Source organism: Delphinapterus leucas, chromosome 4, assembly GCF_059928025.1.
Source record: "Delphinapterus leucas isolate spDelLeu-1000000601 "Yukka" chromosome 4, BTC_Dleu_Yukka2, whole genome shotgun sequence".
NCBI classification, from domain to species: domain Eukaryota; kingdom Metazoa; phylum Chordata; class Mammalia; order Artiodactyla; family Monodontidae; genus Delphinapterus; species Delphinapterus leucas.
In genome coordinates this window covers 75,229,614-75,252,037 of record NC_143132.1, presented here as the reverse complement: position 1 = coordinate 75,252,037, position 22,424 = coordinate 75,229,614, and the positions used below count along the sequence as shown (strand labels likewise).

At 40.2% G+C, this 22,424-nt stretch overlaps 1 protein-coding gene across 1 annotated transcript in view; it reads right to left on the bottom strand.

Annotated features, from left to right (window-relative positions):
• Positions 1-22,424, bottom strand: part of LOC111181686 (putative cation-transporting ATPase 13A5) — an 87,089-nt gene that overhangs the window by 26,528 nt on the left and 38,137 nt on the right. The window contains 9 exon segments of the mRNA XM_089909907.1: positions 3,750-3,859; positions 5,764-5,806; positions 8,423-8,502; positions 9,618-9,743; positions 11,317-11,477; positions 12,279-12,302; positions 12,305-12,424; positions 16,342-16,416; positions 16,419-16,497. Of these exon segments, the coding sequence (XP_089766033.1) occupies positions 3,750-3,859; positions 5,764-5,806; positions 8,423-8,502; positions 9,618-9,743; positions 11,317-11,477; positions 12,279-12,302; positions 12,305-12,424; positions 16,342-16,416; positions 16,419-16,497 (818 nt within the window).

Here is a 22,424-nt window from a genome sequence, read left to right as displayed (position 1 = left end):
TTGAATTGTTATTCCTTTAACTGGATCTGGTTGGTGGTGGATTATGGCAGGTCAAAGTAAGAGGAGTGGGGAATTTGGCAAACAAGCCCTCCTGCAGCCTCCTCTTGACAAGCAAGGCAGAAGCGAATCCACATGGGAGGCAGCCTACATCCTCTTGGTTTCCAGTCCCCAGTGACATGGACACCGCTGCTCAAACTTTGTCAACAGGTCAGGGACGTGAGAAATAAAACCCAAAGAGCCAAGCTAACAACCACATTGTCTTGGACAAGATGAGAAGGTTCTGGTGGGAGATGAGCCAGGATGCTTTGGGTGGATGTTTTCTACCAGGCTGCGAGGTACTGCCTTTTTGTTTTCAGCACAGAGGGTGGAGCAGAAGACCAGCTGAGAATGGCAAGCATGTGAAGCCTGGATCGTTTTCTGACATGCACTTTGTGATTTCATCCTTTTTTTCCTACAGTTGTACATTTCCAGGAAAACTGGCACCCGGATTTAAAAAAACAATAAAGTGCAAAAATCTAGAATGGTAAGGCATAAAGAATGTTTGAATCCCCTATGAGAGGCCTCCACACCTGGCACGGGCCTCCAAAATGACTGCTATTCCAAATGGTTGTGAATTTTAAGCGGCTCACTCATTTACTTAATGCATTCCACAAACGTTCATCAAATGCTCTGAGGTACCATGGTAGGCACAGCAACAGAGAAATGAATACGGCATAGTCCTTGTCCTAAAGGACTTGAACTATAACAAGTCAATCATGTTTCAAAGAATAAAAATGGAAACCTGTGGATCTGGACCCATGTACCTAAAACTGTACCTCATTGCTCCTCTAGAGGATGTTTTCTCAGGACTAGGCATGCATCAAAGACAGCAAGGGTAAAATCAGCCTAACCCTGAAGTCTTACTAAGCCATCTGCCACTAGAGAAATTTAACATCCTGACTTTTTTTTTTTTGCGGTACGTGGGCCTCTCACCGCTGTGGCCTCTCCCGTTGCGGAGCACAGGCTCCGGACGGGCAGGCCCAGCGGCCATGGCTCACGGGCCCAGCCGCTCCGCGGCACGTGGGATCCTCCCGGACCGGGGCGTCCCCTGCATCGGCAGGCGGACTCTCAACCACTGCGCCACCAGGGAAGCCCCCTGACTTGTATTTTAAAACAGTATATTGCCTCCAGAAATGCACTGGGCATGAGAAAGGGCATCCGAAGTTCAAGTGCCACTGTCTTTTGGATGAATCAAGTAGGCACTTGGTGCAACCGTCCTGGAGTTTGAACCCCCTATGTAAGGCCTCCACACCTGGCACTCCAGCTTCCCCTCCACAGATCCCATCTGAGAAGCCTTCCAGCCCAGTTTGGCTATCAGGTCCCTGCACTCTCCAATGAAAACCCCATTTCTGAACATGGCTCTCCATTCCCCCACCTGGAATTCCCTCCCACCTCCTTCGCATTTCCATACATCCTATCCATCCTTCAAATTGCAACCTTCCTTTGAAACCTTCCCTTTTGGCTTGAGTTATCATCCTGAACTACTGGAATGATGACTATATTATTGGGACGTTCATTTATTTAAAGCTAACTTATTGAGCACCTATCACTTATCAGGCAGAAGATTCTGTGTTATGCAATTACATCTGCATATATCTATACCCTTTACTGGAATGTGAGCCCTCCAGCTCAAGCCTCTGTCTCATTCTTAATCCACCACATTTTCAAGCACAATATTTTAAAAGACCTGCATGGGTTGTGTTGATGATGGGAAGCATGAAGTCTGGCAAGTGTCCCAAACACTCTGGATATGTAGTCACCATGACACAAACCAGGTTAAGGCAATAGAGATATTAAGGGTAAGGCTTGGAGAGACTCTCCAAAAGACACACCACTAAAACATAATGCCTGGCTCGCCAGGGATGAGAAAGAGGAAAGAGTTAAAAGCACTCTGAGGTTCTGAGCCTCAAAGATGGACTCTAAGGACCAAATGGTCCTCAGAAGCAGAAAACATGGGAGTTAGCAAGGGAAGCTGCTTTGAAGGTAGGGGAGGTGATGTTGTTTGAGGGCATGAAGGACACAGGTACAGGCACCCAGTACTCAGGGAGAGGGGTCAGAGGCTACAGCACATTTAGGTAATTCCCAATGGCCGCCGTACATTCAGATGCACCAAGGCACATGCTGAGAACTTCACGGTTGTCTTTTTTTGTATAAACTTCAACATTCTGTGATGTGCTCCAGACCATCGGCCGTGAAGATGGCCTGAAGTTACCCCACAGTATTACAGGAAAAATCAGAGGGAAAAAATGTATGCACACAGTATAAAACCTGATGTAAGTCAGAAAGAAAAATTCCGTATGATATCACTTATATGTGGAATCTAAAATACAACACAAATGAACTTGTCTATGAAACAGAAGCAGATTCACAGACATAGAGAACAGACTTGTGGTTGCCAAGGGGGGGGTGGGGGGAGGGATGGAGTGGGAGTTTGGCATTAGCAGATGCAAACTATTATGTACAAGATGTATAAAGAGGATCTTACTGTATAGCACGGGAGACTATATTCAGTATCCTGTGATAAACCATAATGGAAAAGAATATTAAAAAAAGGTAATTGTATGTATAACTGAGTCACTTTGCTGTACAGCAGAAATTAACACAACATTGCAAATCAACTATACTTCAATAAAAAAGGTATGTTAAATGAAAAAAATCTGATGTTTTATTCTTAACTGTATGAATAAATTTCTTTTTTTTTTTTTTGGCTGTGCCATGTGGCATGTGGAATCTTAGTTCCCCAACCAGGGATCGAACCCGTGCCCCTCTGCAGTGGAAGCACAGAATCTTAACCACTGGACCGCCAGGGAAGTCTCAAGGCCCAGTACTTGGAGTTTTCATAGAAACCAGGCCTTCTACTGTTTTATATCTTTATGTGCTACTTGGATGTTATATCATCCTTCTCCATTGTCAGTCTGAAGTTTGAGCCATAGCAGAAATCCCTAAAAACGTCATTATTTGTTTTAATGTTAATTTAGAGCAAATGTACACACAAATACTGAGTGTCTAATATTGCAATCAAAACACTGGTTAAGAATAATAATTCATGAACCTCTACATATAGCTACTGGCCTGGATCACATCATAGGGTTTATGGCTGTTTGTTAGTTATTTAGCCAATGAAACCTTTATTTAATTGATAATAATTAGACCAAAAAAAAAATGAGTAGAGACAAGATCAGAAATGAGAGTGCAGTGGATGTAAGGGAGCTATACTGGGAAAATAAACAGTTTTTAATTCCTTCCCGTTCCCTAATCCAATTGTCAATCCATTGTAAAAGTCTCTGGTGCAATCACTTTGGATATTCACTAATTTGCATTTTGGAGACATAACACTACTGGGGGAAGCTTTCTGGTGGAGGGTTCCTTTTCTGCTTCCCCCGCATCCCCAGCTCCTGAGATAAAGGTTCCAGTAAGCATCCAACATACAAAATAAAGGAGAGAAGTAAGCTATACAATAGGTTTTTAAATATCAACTCTAGTTTTCAACTGTCCACATGACACAGCCATGTATCCTTTAAAGCTCAGCATAAGTCACCTTTTTGTTGCTTTTACTAGCATTCTCAAGCAGCACTCATGGCCCCCTTAAATGGTACTCAGTAGCACTTTACCCAAGCCTATGCTTATCACTTTCAATTATAGCTGAATTCTGTCCACAGCCAGACAGTGAGCCTGTCTGTCAGGGGATAGAAGGGGGATAGGTGGCCTACTTGATGAGATGAGACACACACTCCATGTTGGCTGTTTTCAAGGTGAAAGGGGAGGCCACAGATGCCTCCTGTTCTGACAGCAAAATGCCTGCATGAGCCATTTTCAAAGCCTGGAATGATAAAGCCATGTTACACCCACGACTCCTCAGGCCAAGCTCTAACTCTTCAAACATCGCGAAGCTATTCTTCACATTATAGAGTTGATAACATTGCACTCTCCCACCCCTGGGTCTCTGTTTATGCTGCTCCGCCACCTGGATACACGCAGTCACCAATGAAAGAGGCACCAAGTAAACAATGACCCAGTGGTAGAAGAGTGTGTGTGTGTGTGTGTGTGTGTGTGTGTGTGTGTGTGTGTGTGTGTATGTGTGTATTGGTTGAGGGGGTGTAGACATGATAAGAAAATGGAAGGACTCATTCCAGAAATCTATTAAAAAGATGACAGAATTTGGATGGAACTTTGTGAGGGCCTTTACTATCACAGTTCTTACACTTAACAGGCCACCTTCGTGAACTATAGGAAAAACTAATTCCCACCTTTTCCTAGGCTGCCGGCTGCCTGATGCGGCCAACCAGCTAACTGCTGGGATGAAGTGTGGGGCATACAGCATCTTCACTGGAGGAAAGGACCAGATGCACACATCAGAGAATCATTCCAGAATATATGTTGTCTCACTGATATAAGGGCTAATTCATTTCTCATCAAGACTGGAAACTGTCCAGAGAATGCCCAGAACAGAGAGTGGCCAACAAGCAGTCCAGTGAGCCCCTAATCCTATGAGAATTGTATGAACATAAAATGAGATTTCGTATTTCTGTAGCTCTGTAGAAAGTGCAAAGTACCTGCTGGTTACTATGGCCAGTATACACTAAATTCATGTTCCAATAATATTAGAATATTTCCTTCTTCCTCGTTTCTCCCTTAATATTTTATATCTCTGTGATGTAATTTAGGACAATCTACTTTATGTTAGGGTTAGTTTTATGCATGATTTTTTTCTCCCATCAGATAATGAACTCTTCGGAGGAAGAGACTATGTCCTTTATAACATCCAGTTTATTTGTTTTGTTCTAAATTCCACATAATTAATGAGAATGGGTACTCACTCTAGATTTGGAAGAGGAGGCTAACAACTAGCGTCTTCTCATGAAATATGAGGCAGAAAAATTCATAACAGATCTCTAATTATGAACATAGTTTTTCACAGAACTTTGAAGAAAATATTTAAGAAGGAAGTAAAACAAATACCTAGACCTTAAGTATCTAATAGACTTTGGAAATACAAAGCAATTCTCTTTACTTCTCCTTCCACAAATTAGCTCCTAAAATATTTTCTTATGTACAACAATCTTCAAGTAAGCTACTGTTTCAGCCATATCTTCGAAACTCAGATTATAAAATATGCACTGCCTTCTATGGTGTTAGAGAAGTAATCTGCTGAGAATCTTGTAATTTAGGTTTGCTATTGTATGTAATGACCAAATAATTTGGTCTATGATTTTGCTGAGTGTAAGAATTTTGGGGTATAGCCAACTTGTAAAAAGTAACCCTGGTGTAGAAATCTGGCAGGGATAAACACAATTTACACATAATTCAAAGCTTTACCATCAGTTTCAAATTCTTCCTTCATTAAGCCTTTACCAGCTGCATGACTTCAGGAAAAAAAAAAAAAAAGTATTCACCTCCCTGAGTCTCATTTCCTTATTTATAACAGGAGAGATTTAAACCAGCTAGCCTTGAAAAGTCCCTTTTGGGTCTGAAATATGGGAGCCTATGTAGCCTTTCCTTGTCTTTATTATTCTAGGAGTTGCTAGAAAACAGCGGAAGTGACTCATCTCACTTTACTCTAAACCACGTCCAACCCACACTCCGGTAGAAGTGAATATAAACATCAGAATGATTAAGTGATGTGATTGTTGGCAGAAGGGTGAAGAGTCAGACCCCAGGAGACGTGGGGTCCTTAAAAGGGATATCAGTGACCCCCCTGCATTAGAAGAAGTAATTTTTACTCACCCCACAGTCATTAGCTCCATCTCCACACATGCCTACATAATAACTGCAGGGGAAAGGATAAGAAAAATTAATGCTTAATTTTAATTAAGCTTAATGCCTCACTTGAGTAAATTCCATCATAACTAGCTCACACGCGATGTGTGTGTATGTGTGTGTGTGTGTGTGTGTGTGTGTCTCCTGAACACATGTGGAATCAGGCTGAAAGAAAAAGACTTGGAGATAACTATTCCCAGAGGGATAATGCCCTTGTATATTTAAATTGTTTCAATCAATCAATCACATGGAAATGATGGTGATACTGCCAAGGACGTCCACAAAGATGATCACACACTTCAAAAGAAGTCCTGTTGGATTATATCCACCAAGACCAAGCTGAAGTGTGTGCTGTCATAATCACAGCACTTTCCACACCCTAATGCACAGATCACAACCTAGTCCATCTGTGTTTTGGTTGCTGACTGCTGCTGAAAGTTTAACATGTAGACACTAGGGAGAGAAACATTTGGGAAATGGTTTAACAGATATAACTAGAGATATATACACATATTCTTGATGCATCTTGGAGTGAAAATGAGATAACATGGCCCCCACCTATACCAGTTTGGTGTACAAACACAACAGTATAAAGGGAAGAGTAAATTTTAAAGCTATTACTAAAGAAAAGGAGTTTCTGATGCAAGACACACTGTCTTCTATTATAAGTAAATAATACATCGAAGGTATTGATTAATGGCAATACTTTTAAAGGCTCAGTGGTAACTTGCCAAAAACACATGAAATAACACAATACAGGGAAAAATGAAGTTCTCAGAGAATTTCCTTATTAGTTGACACATAAGAAACGGCCATCTTTATTGGTCAAAAATTGTCACATGTGGGGCTTCCCTGGTGGCGCAGTGGTTGAGAGTCCGCCTGCCGATGCAGGGGACACGGGTTCGTGCCCCGGTCTGGGAAGATCCCACATGCCGTGGAGCGGCTGGGCGCGTGAGCCATGGCCGCTGAGCCTGCACGTCCGGAGCCTGTGCTCCGCAACAGGAGAGGCCACAACAGTGAGAGGCCCGTGTACCGCAAAAAAAAAAAAAAAAAAAAATGTCACATGTAAACAGATTCATATGGTTTAACCTACTATTTGGCTAGTATATATGAAAATCACCCTATAAACATTTGTTTGTGTTCATGTACATATCAAGACTATACACATTCGCTGAAAATGGCTTCCTTTCTTCAGGCGTAAAGTACATATTTAGTCTTTATATCACACGAGGAATCTTACATCTTCTAGTGTTGTCTGAATAAAGAATAAATTCTGAATGAAGATCGAGATCTGGAAACTGAGAGGATAACTTATTCTGAGACAGCATATATCCTCCTGAATTGATGTTTCTTTAGGGGAAAACAGCTTTTCAAAACTAAGCATTTAAGTTGGCAACATTTCTCAGGTATTTGAGAAGGGTAAAATTACTTTCTTCAGCCAATATCATACAATGACCATGTAAGTAAAATAGTCATTTTAGACACTGGTTACTAACCCAGCCTCGAGGCATTATGGGAGTTAATAAGCAGTTTTGGAAACTTCCCTAAGAATGCTTGGGCAACAAAAAATAATAGTCAAAGGCAGTCTCTTGATTTTACTTATCAGCAATTATCTAAGTTTCACTACTCTCCATTCCTTTTCACTTTCCAGAAATCTGCAGTCCAGAAATTGTAACAGTTCCAGAAAGTAATACATAGGTCTGGTCTCAAGAAGAACCGTTTCACTCTGATGTGACTTGGTCTTCTGTAGTATTGAAGGAGATAAGAAAGGACTTTTTCTTTTTCTGACTTTGGCCTCAATACCCAAAACAGTGAAAATGCCATTTCATCTCCTTCCTGGAGGACCTGAAATTATTCACACAGCTTCTGATGGACCAACCTCAAATAATTCCAGGTGATAACTCTCACACTTCTCCATTTTTTTCCACTCTGAGCTGTACAAACCCCTGTTGTTTCTATACTCTATATCCAAGCAGGGGCTCTTCCTCTAAGATATGCCTTATGGGCCACAGAAGGAATGCTCTCCGGGGTAGACAGCTTCTGAAATGGCCCACCTCCTAGTATTCATGACGTCTAATGCCCTCCCTTGAGTGTGGACTGGACCTAGCAACTTGCTTCTAATGAAAGGAATAAAGTGACGGGATAAGATGTTACTTCTAAGATGAAGATATAAAAAATGGTCATACCTCTCTCTCTCCCTCTCTTTCTCTCTCCCTCTGACTCTTCTTACTTGCTCACTCTCATGGAAGCTAGCTGACACACTGTGAGCTTCCTTATGAAATGACCCATGTGGCAAGGAAACAAGGGTGGTTTCTGCCCAACAGCCAGTAAAAAACAGACTCTTTAGCCCAACCGCCCACAAGAAACTGAATCCTGCCAACAACACATGAGTGAGGCTGGTGGCAGATCCTCCCCACCCAAGATGACTACAGTCATGGCCAACACCTCATTACACCTGTGAGAGACCTAGAACCAGAAGACTCAGCTAAGCACACCTGGATTCCTGACCCACAGCAATGTAAAAAAAAAAAAAAAAAGGTGTTATTCTAAGCCACTATGATTTGGGGTAATTTGTTACGCAGCAATAAATAACAAATACACTCTCTTTTCATGCAATAACAACTACTTTAATTTCTGAAATTCTTCAATGAGGCTAGATTTCTGCCCAGGGAACATTCTTGCAAAAATTGTTCCATTCACCAGAATCTAAAGAGAAAAACAACGATTGCAATAAGATTAGAGAGTTGAACACTTTTAAAATAAAAGAACAGTCCTGAAAAATGACTCCTGGCCACCGTTTTAATATAGCATTGGGTGGTGTGACATTAGACCAAATGTCAGGAAAGGGAAAAAAGAGGATTTAACACTTTAATATTTAACTTTCACTTTCAGTTTTCCATCACAAGTCTATTACTTTGTTCCAGGCCATTTTTCCAAGATGGGTAAGCGCTAATGAATAAAAAGTAACTAAAAAGCAGAAGAGCATATAAGATTAAAACGCTTAAGGAAATACAGTTCTTTTTAATAAACACTGTCTCCGTAACTGAAGGCTAAGCAGAGGAAAGAGCAATAGATCATGAGTTGAGAATCAGGGTTCTATTCCTAGCTCTGCCCCAAATTGTGCAAACCTTAGGCAAGAGACAACCTCTCTGAGTCTCAGCTTTCCAGTCTCTCCAATGAGGAACTGCACTAACGGCTTTCTAGAAGCCTGGGGGGTCTAGATTCTATAGTCCTTGACTGGTAAGGCGACAGGACTTTCAAGACACTGCTAACAGATGGTTGCTGCCCTGGGCTCGTTCTCCACTTATCTCCTTCCCACTGACAGCACAACCCTGCAGCGCACTGTTTGAAAATACAGACACAGCGACAAGATAACAAATGATTTTGAGAATAAACCATGAAGTCTTTGTTTCCTTCTGCTGTAATTTAAGAATGCAGGAAGGGGAATAGAGTTCGGCCTGACATGAGTTGGTGACTTTCAGAGAGAAACAGACACAAAAAACAAGCAGCGTCTTTGGAACTAGCTGGAGGTTCTCTCTGCTCGGGAGGGAGGGAGGAAGGATGCAGGGGGCTGGACTGGCCCCAGGGGCGGGGCGAGGGGCAGTACCAGCCTCAAACGCTGAACAGGAGGCCATGCGCATGTGCTGGATCAGGAGGTTTAGCGGGGCGGGAAACTCCTGAAAGCGCAGTGCCTGTTTGGGGGTGTTTATTTCCTAACTCTGAGATAACCTCGCTGATCGTCCCCTTCACTGTTCTCTTACCCTTTTTTATCTCAGTAATTTGAGGAGCAAAACAAAACGCATCATTTCTCCAGTACTTACTTTTGGAAGCAAGCTGTTGAAATGCTGAAATATCACTTGGTATGATTTCCCACTCACTGCGAAATGGTAACAGCTCCGTCTTTCTCCATCAGGCACTGAACTGTTTCCAATGTTAATATAGGTTTCCTAAACTCAAAAGGGCATTATTTCTACATTGGCTCTTAAGGAATGTTGTTGCTTTCCTACATTTTATGGAAGGAGGTGTATTCATGTTACACAACAGGGTGAGGACCAGCAAATACACAATATGGAATTTACCCATAGAACTTAGACTCATATGAAGAAGATACTCAAAATGCTCCCCCCCCAAATTACATGAGCAGAGTTGGCAACATGATGCTCTGTACCCTATTCTGGGAAACAATACGTGTGATGTCAGTCTACTGAGGAAATCATTCCAAGGTACCAATGAGTGATTCCAAGGAAGAAGAGGAAACGTTCTTCCCTTCTCTTCCTTCTCCTCTTCATTCAACCTTTTGTATCCTAAGATCTCTTACCATTCATTCCTTCAAAAATCATGCCCCAATTTCTTCCCTGTACAATAGGTAGACTCTTTCTTCAGAGCCTAACCTGACCTCTCCCCACCCCACAGGTAACCTATTCCCTCACAGGGCCCAGATCCTCTTCCACATCCTGTGACCCCTGCACCAGCACTACTCCTTTCCTGGAACGCTCTCTGTCCTGTTTTTCACCTGTCAGTGTAGCCCTATCACTGGGTTCTAGCCCAGCTGGCTCAGCTCCAGGAGCAAGCACTCTGTACGCATTCATCATGTCAATAGCTGGTAATAGCTGTTGATGCAACATTTCTCAGAGGGTCTTACATTTGTGTAGGACTCTAAATTCAGATAGTATAAAAGATGAGAACCTTTTCTTCGTTAGAGGAATTCACTGGGGGAAGCACTGTAGTTGGAAGAAAAAATATTTTGATGTACTAGACTGGGAGGCAAGGTGATACACCCCTCCCCTTCCAACCTCCACTGTAAAACCGCCAACCAAAGACTTGTTGTAAAGTGTTCACTTGAGGCAGGGACTGGATTCCCTGTGCTTTTCTTGGAAATCGAGGAGAGAAAGTGGGGTGGGAGGGAGCCAGAGAGGAGCAGGAAAGCCTGAGACTATGATGCGATTTCTCCCTGCAATGACAAACCTTCAGGAGAGGCATTAAGCTCATAAGTGGACTCTTTATTAAAAAGTAGTGAGGATCTATATTCAGTATCCTGTAATAAACCATAATGGAAAAGACTATGAAAAAGAATATATAGATGTATAACTGAATCATTTTGCTGTACAGCAGAAATTAGCACAGCATTGTAAACCAGCTATTCTTCAATAAAATAAAAATTTTAAAGTATACCATCTCTATTAAAAATGTATATAGGTACAAGCAAGATGTGGTTCTCAGCCACATCTGCACATTGGAATCACCGGGAGAAGGACTGATGTCAGTTCCCAGCCCAGAGATTCTGAATGAATCCGTAGTCTTGGCTTTGGAAGCTTAAAAACTCTTCTAGGTAGTTTCTACGTGAGGCCAAGACTGAGAAGTGCTGGTGGAAATGCTAAAAGCTTTTCAAACAGTAAAACTCTGGGCAGATGGGAGGGCTTATTACTGTGGTGACTTCTAATGCCAAGAGAGAGCTGCCCAGGGTCAGGGCTGTATTCCATCTGCCCCAGCCCATGCAGGAGCCTTGTAACATTCACTCACATTCTTTCCAGGCCCACTCTCTTGGTTCTCTACCAGCTTCCAGGTCACGGAGGCAGGGACAAACTCTTCGGGTTCATTGGCTTCAACAAGGATCATGTGGCTCCCCCGAGGAATCATTTCAGAATTCTTTGCAACAGTGATGGATGTTTGAAGGTTGTCAGCTAGATGACAAAGAAAGTGGGCTTGCTTTGTGTAGAAACCTCTCAGCATCCAGAACTGAGCTCTCCCTCTTCCGAGTGACTGTACCACATTGTTGGTGCTCTTGGGGGCATTTATCACTTTCTGCTTTTTTCATAACCATTTATCAGGCCTATCTGTCATGGGTGCTCAAACACTACGTCTGCATTTCCCTCCCATAACCGCATCATGTCCCAGAACATTGCATATTTCCAAAACATGCACAAGTGAATAAATAAATATTTAAGTGCTTTATGACTAATCCTCAGAAGACTGACAGCTGTCAGTGGTGAAAGTTATATGGGCCTCGTCTGATAACATAAAACTATTCTTGGCATCTGGATTCCAATTAAGTAAAGAAAAAAAGCACTTAGGGCTGGCCATGTTGGATTTGATCATCACAGGCCATGCCTACCCCACCGCCCTGAAGGACAGTCCAGCAGGGTCTCACCCCCTTCACACAGAGGTCTCACTGGGGTTCTTGATGAGAATCCCATTCTCTTCTTTCAACATTTGTTATGAGCCTATTAGCTCTGCACAGATCCTGGGTAGGAACAGAGGGCATTAGACAAAGGGAATGAGCTATGGTCCTTGCCTCCAAAGCTCAGGGTCGTGCTGGGGGTGCGGGAGCTACACATGTTCCCAGGTAACTGGAGCAGAGGGTAACAAACTTGACAGCCAAGTTTGGTTCTCTCCGCCTCAGTTACATGAACTCACTCAGCTCACATGGTATTTTGCTTATGCCTGGGATACATGTAATTTGACAGGCTTCCTGAAACCCATACCGGTAATCATCGCAGTCCTGATGGGGCCTAGCTCAGTTCCTTCAAGACTGGTTTTGTTTCCTTTTTCAAGTGATTCTCCATTATGAGAAGTCCCAGAAATGTTAACTCTGACTCCACCTTCTCTCTTTGGATTTGGAAGAAAGTCACTATTAAAGTGTATCCATATAATCTCAACAGTTGGATTTATTTCTTCGTTTTGAAATTTCTAAGTTTTATCAATGTAATACATGCACAGGTTTAAAAAATCAAAAAGAACCCAAAAGTTTATAGTAATGAAAACCAGTAGCCCCTGTCTTCACAGCACCCCACCCCTTCTCCTTCTCAGAGGTAACTACTTTTATATCTTTTAGCTGCTTCTTCCAGTTTTTCAACTCCGTTTTTTAAAAACAATGTGCTTATCTTCCAACTCTTCTGTTGTTTTTTAAAATTTTTTGTTAGTCATATATTTTTAAAACTTTTTTAGCTTGTAAGCATTTTAGTTTAGTAGACGTTTATTAAGTACGTACTGCATACAGGATACTATAGTAATAGTTGAATATGGAATCATTTATTTCAGCCTCCATCTGTAACATCCAGTAAATATATGACATCAGCCAAGGATTTGAAGAGTTTTCAGAATTTGAAATGGGAGGCTTGGAGTCTAACTGGGTTACATTAGGTAGTGGGACCTCTCCTCTAAAATAAAATAAATCTCAGGTGTTTCTTAAAAAGTAAATTTGGGGGCCAAGAGCTCTTTCTTGATCCCTCATTTTTTCCTTTTTCTGTCCAGAGTGGAGTTAAGATTTCAGGAAGAGGAAGGGGAAGGATAGGGAGACCTAGGGAACCAACTTCTGTGCCTGCTGTCAGTCCATCCCCCATGTTCACTGTCCTTAGTCTCATCTCCATCTTCCACAGTACATGACATATCAGAGTCTCGTTCTCTCTGGGGTTCTACAGGGTGAACCAGCTTTCCTCTTGCAATCTCTCTGTCTTGGTATAAGCTATAGCTTCTTCTATCCTGCTGATTCAGCTACCATTCCTCCACTTACTTTACGTCTTACAGAGATATATAGAAATCTCTCATCTACACTTATTCCTTCTCTAGTTTTCTTTGAAACTTTCTTTTCTATCATGTTAGTAGGACTTGGGAGGGAAATGATCACGTGGTCAGTAAACTTCTTTAAGAAAAAAATCAGAGTTGAATTTCTTGATGAGAAATAATTCAACGTGGATAAGAATACAATGAAGAAACTTCTCTCTGGAGTAGAGTATAAGTAGCTACATCCTTCATTCCACAGTCCAGTTACTAAATTACTACTTTATTTTAGATCCTATATTAGGCACGTTGGTGAATACTCAGATAATCAGATATGAATCCTACCTCATGATCTTAGAGAATATTATAAAAGAAAATGCACCTTAATATAGAATTTGTTAAATTCTCATCATTTAACTTCATGACTTTCTATTATAAATTGGATTAATATTTTCTCATTAACTAGAACTAAAAGAAAAATTCCAAAATCTTCTCACCAATGTATTCTGCTTTGAGTCTCTGTTTTATGACTCTTCCCTTTTTCACTGCTTCAGGCACTTGGGTATCTCGGGATTCTACAACATTCTAGCAAAATCCTGTGTCGAGGCCTGTTGCGTCCACTATTCCTATTGCCTGCAGTGCTCCGTCCCTGGATACTTGCATGCTCTGCTCCCTGACTTTACTCAGATCTCTGTTCAAATGTTACCCCCTCAGAGGACTTCCCTAATCTCCCAATGTAATATGGTGCTCTCTGTCATTTTAAAAATCCTTTTAACCTGCTTTTTTTCTTCTTTCAGGGCATTTATCACTGCCTGACAATATTTTATAGATTAACTTCATTAATTATTTCCCCCAATTAGGATATAAGCTTTGTGAGGGCAAGGATTTGATTTTATTCACTTCTGAGTCCTCAGTGCCTTGAGGGGCATCCAATACATAGTCAAGCTCAATAGAAATTGGCTAAACTCATGAAAGGGTGAATCTTGATAAGGTATTGCTCCTGATTTTTTGTCCCCCTAAGTCATCTCAGGAAACTCTTCTACTTCCCCTTTATGATGTCAGTTTTTTATACATCTTGATTTTCCTAATTGGAAATTTCTGCTGCATATAATTTGACTCAAAAAATAATCAAAACCCTATTCTTTAACCCTGTTTGAAAATAATAACTATATTCTAGGAAGCATGATAAATAGGCTCCTGATATTCTCTGGGAAAACATGGGATAGTTGGAAATCTAGCACATTTATCCTCATTTTAAAATTTTGTCATATTTATAATAATGTCTCTCTCACTGGTGCTTTTAAGTGAGAACATCACAGTTTAATTTGTATGTGACAGCTGGGTGGCAGCTACATTCCACTTCTAGCGACATAAATCTTGTCTTCACACGTGACCTTAACTTTCATTATTAAAATTTGTATCTTGAAAAATTACAAAATCCTGTGTGTTATGGGTCTTTATGCTTCCTCGAGAATAGCTAACACCTTGAATGTTAAACCTGAGAGTGCCGTTCATATATTTGTGAACCCCATATATTTGTGATTCTATTTAGAAGATTAAAATGTCATGGCGAAAGGCTTCTTAGAGATCACCCAATCCCACATTTTATAGATGGGGGAAATAGACACAGGGTAAGGAAGGGACGGTGATTACTGATTATATTAGAGTAGATAGACTTAGGTTGTAAATAGTAATGCGGAACCGAGGATATCCAGATCTTGTGCAGAGGGGTTAATAATTGTATATAAGTGAGGATCTCTCTACCAGCAACACAAAATCAAAGATAAGTGATGTAGATGATTTGTTATTCAATTTTCCACAGTATTTCTTTACTCCTTTGTCATAAACAATTCAAAAACAAACTTTAAAAACTGAGAAACTTCGAAAGAAAAAATAATCTACAGATTGTCCTCTGCTGAGGACAATCTGTCTCCTGAACGTAATTAAGAATACTGAATTCTACTTCATATAAGGAACTCAATTTGCACTCACTACCTCTCCAGACCCGAGGGAGGTGTACTACTGATTCTTGAAAGAAGACATATCTAAAGGATTCTGGAGGTCTTTCAAAGTGCCAACTGTATGAATATGATATTAGCATATGTCAAGGATCAGAATTTAGGACAATAAGAAGAATTGGAAGGGCTACCAGAAGAATAAGGGGTGGCAAATGACACCTGAAAAAAAATGAACAGCCAAGCACAGACCATCAATCTGTGAAGGATGGAGTTAATGGGAGCTATGAGGAAGATCAAAGTCAGAAAAAAGAGGGGCTTCTAAAAAAAGACTCGAAGTAGAGAGAGAAGTTAAAGCAATCATTTGTCAAATCTTAGAATTCTGTGCACAAGTTGATGGCTATCAGCAATTGTAAGGAGAATATAGATGAAAATCAGGAGTAAAAAGGCCAGTTTTATCCAAATGAACTCATTTGAATGCAACAATATTCTTACAAATCTGGGCTGCAGCTTAGAGAGTGCATATGTTTATAAGACTAAGAAACAATACAAATCAGCTCAAAATCTGGGCCTGAAAGATGAAATTGCTGTGAAAATGATTACCTTGCTCTAATACCATCTAATTTACTCTAATCACTTTTTTTTTCTAAAAGATTTATTTTTTTTATATTCTCCTCTCATTGATCTGTCTAAGACCCCATAAGTGGTGCCAGACCCCAGGAGGTGACAGAGCATCCCTGTCTCCAGAATTAATCTAGGGTTCAGACCTGTCTCTTTGGTTCCTTTTAACACTCCTCATTGTCACGCTCCCTGGTCCTCTGACCCCTCTGTAGCTCCCTGTTCTGGCTTCTGAGGCTTGCTTCACACCTCCCTCTCTGATGCCCCATTGTGGTTGGGCTTTTCTGGCTGACATTTACTCACTGCTTCTCTGCTTTTAAGTTACCACCTCTGCCTTAGCAGATCTACTGAGCCCACTTCCCACTTACCGAGAAAATAACCACCTCCACATTCATTGATTTAGGTTGGTTTGCTCTGTGTGTTTGAGCTTTTAAAATATTTTTGCCTCCTGAAAGAGATAAGTGTCAGTTAGTACCTGTTTCAGATCTGCAGAACCTAGCCAGCATCTCCGGGGCACCTTTCATATAGACACAAAAATAATCCTCCCCTCCAGCTGAATGACCACAGACATCCTCTGCAGGCTGCAGGAAAATGGAAACTGTCGAAAGATGGCGATGGCTTCCAAGGGGCTCTGAGGGCCCCAAAAGAGGGGACCTTAAGAAGCTGTTACGTGAGATTTAGCAGATGCACAACAGCATATAAGGTTTACTCTTCAGTGAGCCCAGGGACATCATGAAGTCGTACATTGTCACAACGTTGATATTTTTCTAGCTGCGTCTAAGGCGATTCCCTCATCAAGTTGTCTGGTGTGCAAGGCCCTTCCCCTTGGCTGCTTGGAGGAATCTGAATCATCTTCCAGACCAAGTTTGCAGGGCACCACCTCTGTGGTACTTCTCTCCTAAAAACAGTATTTACTCCCACCTCTGGACTCCTGCTGTTCCTTCTTCAGCCTTTATTATAGCACTTGGCACATTATACTGCATTTATTTGCACCTATATTGATTTTTCTATCAGTCCACATATTCTTCCAGCACAGAGCCCAACATGTCTAGCTTTCTTTTTTTGCATTTCTCTTTTTCTATTTTCTTTCCTTTTTTTTCTTTTAAACATCTTTATTGGAGTATAATTGCTTTACAATGGTGTGTTATTTTCTGCTGTATAACAGAGTGAATCAGCTATACATATGCATGTATCACCAGATCCCCTCCCTCTTGTGTCTTCCTCCCACCCTCCCTATCCCACCCCTCTAGGTGGACACAAAGCACCAAGCTGATCTCCCTGTGCTAAGCAACTACTTCCCACTACCTATCTATTTTACATTTGGTAGTGTATATATGTCCATGACAGTCTCTCACTTCGTCCCAGCTTACCCTTCCCCCTCCACGTGTCCTCAAATCCATTCTCTACGTCTGCATCTTTATTCCTGTCCTGTCCCTAGGTTCATCAGAACCTTTTTTCTTTTCTTAGATTCCATATATATGTGTTAGCATACAGTATTTGCTTTTCTCTTTCTGACTTACTTCACTCTGTATGACAGACTCTAGGTCCATCCACTTCACTACAAATAACTCAATTTCATTTCTTTTTATGGCTGAGTAATATTCCATTGTATATATGTGCCACATCTTCTTTATCCATTCATCTGTCGATGGACACTTAGGTTGCTTCCATGTCCTGGATATTGTTGCTTCCATGTCCTGGATATTGTAAAGAGTGTTGCAATGAACATTTTTTGAATTATGGTTTTCTCAGGATATATGCCCAGTAGTGGGATAACTGGGTCATATGGTAGTTCTAGTTTTCGTTTTTTAAGGAACCTCCATACTGTTCTCCACAGTGGCTGTATCAATTTAAGTTGCCACCAACAGTGTAAGAGGGTTCCCTTTTCTCCACACCCTCTCCAGCATTTATTGTTTTCGACTTTTTGATGATAGTCATTCTGAGCAGTGTGAGGTGATACCTCCTTGTAGTTTTGACTTACCTTTCTCTAATGATTAGTGATGTTGAGCATCCTTTCATGTGTTTGTTGGCAATCTGTATATCTTCTTTGGAGAAATGTCTATTTAGGTCTTCTGCTCATTTTTGGATTAGGTTGTTTATTTTTTTTGATATTGAGCTGCATGAGCTGCTTGTATATTTTGGAGATTAATCCGTTGTCAGTTGCTTCATTTGCAAATATTTTCTCCCATTCTGAGGGTTGGCTTTTTGTTTTGTTTATGGTTTCCTTTGCTGTGCAAAAGCTTTTAAGTTTCATTAGGTCCCATTTGATTACTTTTGTTTTTATTTCCATTTCTCTAGGAGGTGGGTCAAAAAGGATCTTGTTGTGATTTATGTCAAAGAGTGTTCTTCCTATGTTTTCCCTAAGAGTTTTATAGTGTCCGATCTTATAATTAGGTCTTTAATCTATTTTGAGTTTATCTTTGTGTATGGTGTTAGGAAGTGTTGTAATTTCATGATGTTACATGTAGCTGCCCAGTTTTCCCAGCACCACTTATTGAAGAGGCTGTCTTTTCTCCATTGTATATTCTTGCCTCCTTTATCAAAGATAAGGCGACCATATGTGCGTGGGTTTTTCTCTGGGCTTTCTATCCTGTTCCACTCATCTATATTTCTGTTTTTGTGCCAGTACCATATTGTCTTGATTACTGTAGCTTTGTAGTATAGTCTGAAGTCAGGGAGCCTGATTCCTCCAGCTCCGTTTTTCTTTCTCAGGATTGCTTTGGCTATTTGGGGTCTTTTATGTATCCATACAAATTGTGAAATTTTTTGTTCTAGTTCTGTGAAAAATGCCATTGGTAGTTTGATAGGAATTGCATTGAATCTGTAGATTGCTTTGGGTAGTATAGTCATTTTCACGATGTTGATTCTTCTAATCCAAGAACATGGTATATCTCTCCATCTGTTTGTATCATCTTTAATTTCTTTCATCAGTGTCATAGTTTTCTGCATGCAGGTCTTTTGTCTCCTTAGGTAGGTTTATTCTTAGGTATTTTATTCTTTTTGTTGCAATGGCAAATGGGAATGTTTCCTTAATTTCTCTTTCATATTTTTCATCATTAGTGTATAGGAATGTCAGAGATTTCTGTGCATTAATTTTGTATCCTACTACTTTACCAGATTCATTGATTAGCTCTAGTAGTTTTCTGGTAGCATCTTTTAGATTCTCTATGTATAGTACCATGTCGTCTGCAAACAGTGAGAGTTTTACTTCTTCTTTTCTGATTTGGATTCCTTTTGCTTCTTTTTCTTCTCTGACTGCTGTGACTAAAAGTTCCAAAACTAAGTGGAATAATAATGGGGAGAGTGGGCAACCTTGTCTTGTTCCTGATCTTAGAGGAAATTGTTTCCATTTTTCACCATTGAGAATGATGTTGGCTGTGGGTTTGTCATTTATGGACTTTATTATGTTGAGGTAGCTTCCCTGTATGCCTACTTTCTGGAGAGTTTTTGTCATAAATGGGTGTTGAATTTTGTTGAAAGATTTTCCTGCATCTATTGAGATTATCATATGCTTTTTCTCCTTCAGTTTGTTAATATGGTTTATCACATTGATTGATTTGTGTATATTGAAGACGCTTGCATTCCTGGGATAAACCCTACTTGATCATAGTGTATGATCCTTTTAATGTGTTGTTGGATTCTGTTTGCTAGTAGTTTCTTCAGGATTTTTGAATCTATGTTCATCAGTGATATTGGCCTGTAGTTTTCTTTTTATGTGGTATCTTTGTCTGGTTTTGGTATCAGGGTGATGGTGGGCTCATAGAATGAGTTTGGGAGTGTTCCTCCCTCTGCTATACTTTGGAAGACTTTGAGAAGGATAGGCGTTAGCTCTTCTCTAAATGTTTGATAGAATTCACCTGTGAAACCAACTGCTCCTGGGCTTTTGTTTGTTGGAAGATTTTTAATCACAGCTTCAATTTCAGTGCTTGTGATTGGTCTGTTTATATTTTCTATTTCTTCCTGGTTCAGCCTCAGAAGGTTGTGTTTTTTAAGAATTTGTCCATTTCTTCCAGGTTGTCCATTTTTTTGGCATATAGTTGCTTGTAGTAATCTCTCATGATCCTTTGTATATCTGCAGTGTCAGTTGTTACTTCTCCTTTTTCATTTCTAATTCTGTTGATTTGAGCCTTCTCCTTTTTTTACTGGATGAGTCTGGCTAATGTTTTATCAATTTTGTTTATCTTCTCAAAGAACAAGTTCCCATTGTTTTTAGTGTCTGCCTCAGCTTTTAGTTTTATTGATCTTTGCTATTGTTTCCTTCATTTCTTTCTGATCTGATCTTTATGATTTCTTTCCTTCTGCTAACTTTGGGGTTTTTTTTGTTCTTCTTTCTCTAATTGCTTTAGGTGCAAGTTTAGGTTGTTTATTTGAGATGTTTGTTGTTTCTTGAAGTAGGATTGTATTGTTATAAACTTCCCTCTTAGAACTGCTTTTGCTGCATCCCATAGGTTTTGCGTCATCATGTTTTCATTGTCATTTGTTTCTAGATATTTTTTTATTTCCTGTTTTATTTCTTCAGAGATCTCTTGGTTATTTAGTAACATACTGTTTAGCCTCCATGTGTTTGTACTTTTTACAGTTTTTCTTTTCTTATAATTGATAACTAGTCTCATAGTTTTGTGGTTGGAAAAGGTACTTGGTACGGTTCCAATTTTCTTAAATTTACCAAGGCTTAATTTTTGACCCAAGATATGACCCACCCTGGAGAATGTTCCATGAGCACTTGAGAAGAAAGTGTATTCTGTTGTTATGGATGGAATGTCCTGTATATATCAAGTCCATCTGGTTTAATGTGTCATTTAAAGCTTGTGTTTCCTTATTTATTTTCACTTTGGATGACCTGTATATTGCTGAAAGTGGTTGTTAAAGTCCCCTATTGTTATTCTGTTACTGTCAACTTCCCCTTTTATGGCTGTTAGCATTTGCCTTATGTATTGAGGTTCCCTATGTTGGGTGCATAAATGTTTAAAATTGTTATATCTTCTTCTTGGATTGATCCCATGATCATTATGTAGTGTCCTTCTTTGTCTCTTGTAATGTCTTTATTTTCAAGTCTCTTTTTTTCTGATATGAGAATTGCTACTCCAGCTTTCTTTTGATTTCCATTTGCATGGAATATCTTTTTCCATCCCCTTACTTTCAGTCTGTATGTGTCCCTAGGTCTGAATTGGGTCTCTTGTAGACAGCATATATACGGGTTCATGTTTTTGTATCCATTCAGCCAGTCTGTCTTTTGGTTGGAGCATTTAATCCATTTACATTTAAGGTAATTATCGATATGTATGTTCCTATTACCATTTTCTTAATTGTTTTGAGTTTGTTTTTGTAGGTCTTTTCCTTCTCTTGTGTTTCCTGCCTAGAGAAGTTCCTTTAGCATTTGTTGTAAAACTCGTTTGGTGGTGCTGAATTCTCTTAGTTTTTGCTTGTCTGTAAAGGTTTTAATTTCTCCATCAAATCTGAATGAGGTCCTTGCTTTGTAGAGTAATCTTGGTTGTAGGTTTTTCCCTTTCATGACTCTAAATATGTCCTGCCACTCCCTTCTGGCTTGCAGAGTTTCTGCTAGAAGATCAGCTGTTAACCTCATGGGGATTCTCTTGTGTGTTATTTGTTGTTTTTCCCTTGCTGCTTTTAATATTTTTTCTTTGTATCTAATTTTTGATAGTTTGATTAATATGTGTCTTGGAGTGTTTCTCCTTGGATTTAACCTGTATGGGACTCTCTGTGCTTCCTGGACTTGACTATTTCTTTTCCCATGTTATAGTTTTCAACTATAATCTCTTCAAATATTTTTTCAGACCCTTTCTTTTTTTCTTCTTCTTCTGGGACCCCTATAATTTGAATGTTGGTGTGTTTAATGTTGTCCCAGAGGTCTCTGAGACTGTCCTCAATTCTCTTTATTCTTTTTACTTCATTCTGCTGTGTGGTAATTATTTCCACTATTTCTCTTCCAGGTCACTTATCTGTTCTTCTGCTTCATTTATTCTGCTATTGATTCCTTCTAGAGAATTTTTAATTTCATTTATTGTGGTGTTCATGGTTGTTTGTGTGCTCTTTATTTCTTCTAGGTCCTTGTTAAATGTTTCTTGTATTTTCTCCATTCTATTTCCAAGATTTTGGATCATCTTTACTCTCATTACTTTGAATTCTTTTCAGGTAGACTGCCTATGTCCTCTTCATTTGTTTGGTCTGGTGGGTTTTTACCTTGCTCCCTCATCTGCTGCATATTTCTCTGTCTTCTCATTTTGCTTAGCTTACTGTGTTTGGGGTCTCCTTTTCACAGGCTGCAGGTTCATAGTTCCCATTGTTTTTGGTGTGTGCCCCCAGTGGGTAAGGTTGGTTCAGCGGGTTGTGTAGGCTTCCTGGTGGAGGGGACTGGTGCCTGTGTTCTGGTGGATGAGGCTGGACCTTGTCTTTCTCGTGGGCAGGACCGTGTCCGGTGGTGTGTTTTGGGGTATCTGTGAAGTTAGTAATACCTTAGGTAGCCTCTCTGCTAATGGGTGGGGTTGTGTTCCTGTCTTGCTAGTTGTTTGGCTTGGGGCGTCTAACACTGGAGGTTGC